Source organism: Plectropomus leopardus, unplaced genomic scaffold, assembly GCF_008729295.1.
Source record: "Plectropomus leopardus isolate mb unplaced genomic scaffold, YSFRI_Pleo_2.0 unplaced_scaffold21066, whole genome shotgun sequence".
In the NCBI taxonomy this organism is placed as follows: domain Eukaryota; kingdom Metazoa; phylum Chordata; class Actinopteri; order Perciformes; family Serranidae; genus Plectropomus; species Plectropomus leopardus.
The window spans coordinates 1-2,065 of NW_024622790.1; the positions used below are offsets into that span (position 1 = coordinate 1).

General features: G+C 42.4%; 1 protein-coding gene across 1 annotated transcript; it reads left to right on the forward strand.

The window, feature by feature from the left end:
* Nucleotides 1-716: 716 nt before the first annotated feature.
* On the forward strand, nt 717-2,015 carry LOC121965652 (uncharacterized protein C12orf56-like; the record flags this gene model as incomplete). Its single annotated transcript, XM_042515785.1, has 5 exons — nt 717-806; nt 906-987; nt 1,069-1,143; nt 1,651-1,728; nt 1,834-2,015. Coding segments are annotated over 5 exons (507 nt in total), but the record flags the coding sequence as incomplete, so codon positions are not given.
* Nucleotides 2,016-2,065: the final 50 nt, after the last annotated feature.

The following is a 2,065-nucleotide window of genomic DNA, read 5'->3' on the forward strand; positions in this document are numbered from 1 at the left end:
AAGAAGTATTCAGTACCTTTTCTTCAGTAAAAGTACTAACACCACACCGTGAAAATACTCTGTTAAAAGTAGTAAAAGTCCTGCATTTAAAATGATACTTAAGCTGAAGTTAAGTATAATCAAGAAAATATACTTTAAGTATGAAAAGTAAAAAAAAGAAAAGAAAAAATCAAAACTGTTTTTAAAGAAAACTCATATTTTAAAAAAACAAACAAAAAGTCAAAAACTATTAACAATTAAATATGAGAAATTGTTATATGTAGTACGTTTCAGTGTTTTAGGTTTGTAAGTTTTACTATGATATGGAGTGTGTGTTAGTATTATATGTAGTATGTTTTAGTATTACATGTTGTATCTTGTACAAAATGTAGAATGTTTTAGTATTATATGTAGTATGTCTTGGTTTATATGTACTAGATGTTAGTATTTTATGTGGTATTTGTTAGTATTATAGGTAGTTTATCCTATGTAGTTTGTGTTAGTATTACATGTAGTATGTTGTATGTAGTATGTGTTAGTATTGTGTATAGTATATCCTATGTCGTATGTGTTAGCATTACATGTAGCATGTATTTGTCAGTATTATCTGTAGTATTTCTAACTCCAGCTGTCTGCTCGTGTCCAGGCTGAGTACGCTGGTTGTCATGTTAGTATTATATGTAGTATTTGTCAGTATTATCTGTAGTATTTCTGACTCGATGTCTGCTCGTGTCCAGGCTGAGCACGCTGGCGGTGGAGACGCTGGCCGTCATGTTCAGAGAGACGGAGGTGGAACCGGCCCGACTCAGCCTGCTGTCTGCCAAAAAGTAAACGTCCCGGCCGTCCTCTGTGTGTCTGAGTACTTCCTCCTTTCAGACTTTGATGTGATTTCTGGTGTGAAAATGATTTATCGTGTCTCTGCGCAGAGGCGCTCTGGCCTCCAGGATGCTGCTGGCTGTGATTTGTGATCCGGAGCTTCAGACTCGGAGACCTGCGGCCGACTGTGAGGTGAGCCGCTCTCCGCTCACATTAATGTGATCGTTTATTATTTGTGTAGCTGGGTTTAAAGCCGTCGTGTGTCCGCGTCAGCTGCAGGCCTTACTGTCGGAGTACCTGGACGCCGCCTGCTCTCTGCTCTCTGAGATGCTGCTGTTAGGACTCGAGGTGAGTCACAAGTTAACGGGCAGAAATACCTGCTGAGACCTGCGTTCAAACTTTCCTTTTTATTCTGAATATTTGAGCATTTACGCTGCTGATGTCACTCACTCACCTGATCAATCATGAGAGCCAAACGTCACCTGTTAGCAGCACGTGTCACATCAGCTTAGTGGAGCAGATGTGGATTTTCTTAAACGTCTTCAGGGTAAAAGAAAAAAATCTGAGATTTTAAGGCATCTGTCATATTATGAGTTTTTGGTCACAATTTCATCGTATGATTTTAGGTTGATTTTTTTTTTATCAGTCCTAATCATACATATAAAATATTCTTTTTTTAACTTTAATTTCAACCCTTTAAATGCCAGGTTTTTGTCATAATGCCACTATGTTTTTAGATGCCCCCCCCCACACACACACACGCACAAAACACACGCACAATTATCAAAACATGAAGAATGAAAAGAGACTAAGATGCATCAAACAGCCCCTAAAGGGTTAAAGTGTCTGTTTCAGGCCAGCAGGTCTTCCTCCGCTGACAACTTCCTGACTGTCGGTTGGATCGTGCGAGTCCTGCAGCTTCATCCCGACACGGTAAACTGTATTTCCTGAGCTCGGCAGGTGTTTCCGGCCTCTGAGTGACTGTGGACTTTAAAGTGATGCACGGTGCCTCAGAGCGTCTCTCCGGTCTCTCTGCAGCCGGCCTTCGTGGGTCACCAGGTCCAGCAGGTGGTTCTGGTCCTGTCGGACCTGCAGGAGTCCTACCTGAGTCCGCCTCAGTCGGTGCTGCTGTTCCAGCGCTGTCGCCTCCTGCTGGCCTGCCTGCAGCACAGCAGCCAGCTGGCTCAGCATCTCCGCGCAAACTTCAGAGAGGAGTTCAGGTTTGTGCTGCTGCAGCTCTCTATGCTCCACATTCAGGATGCTTATTTTT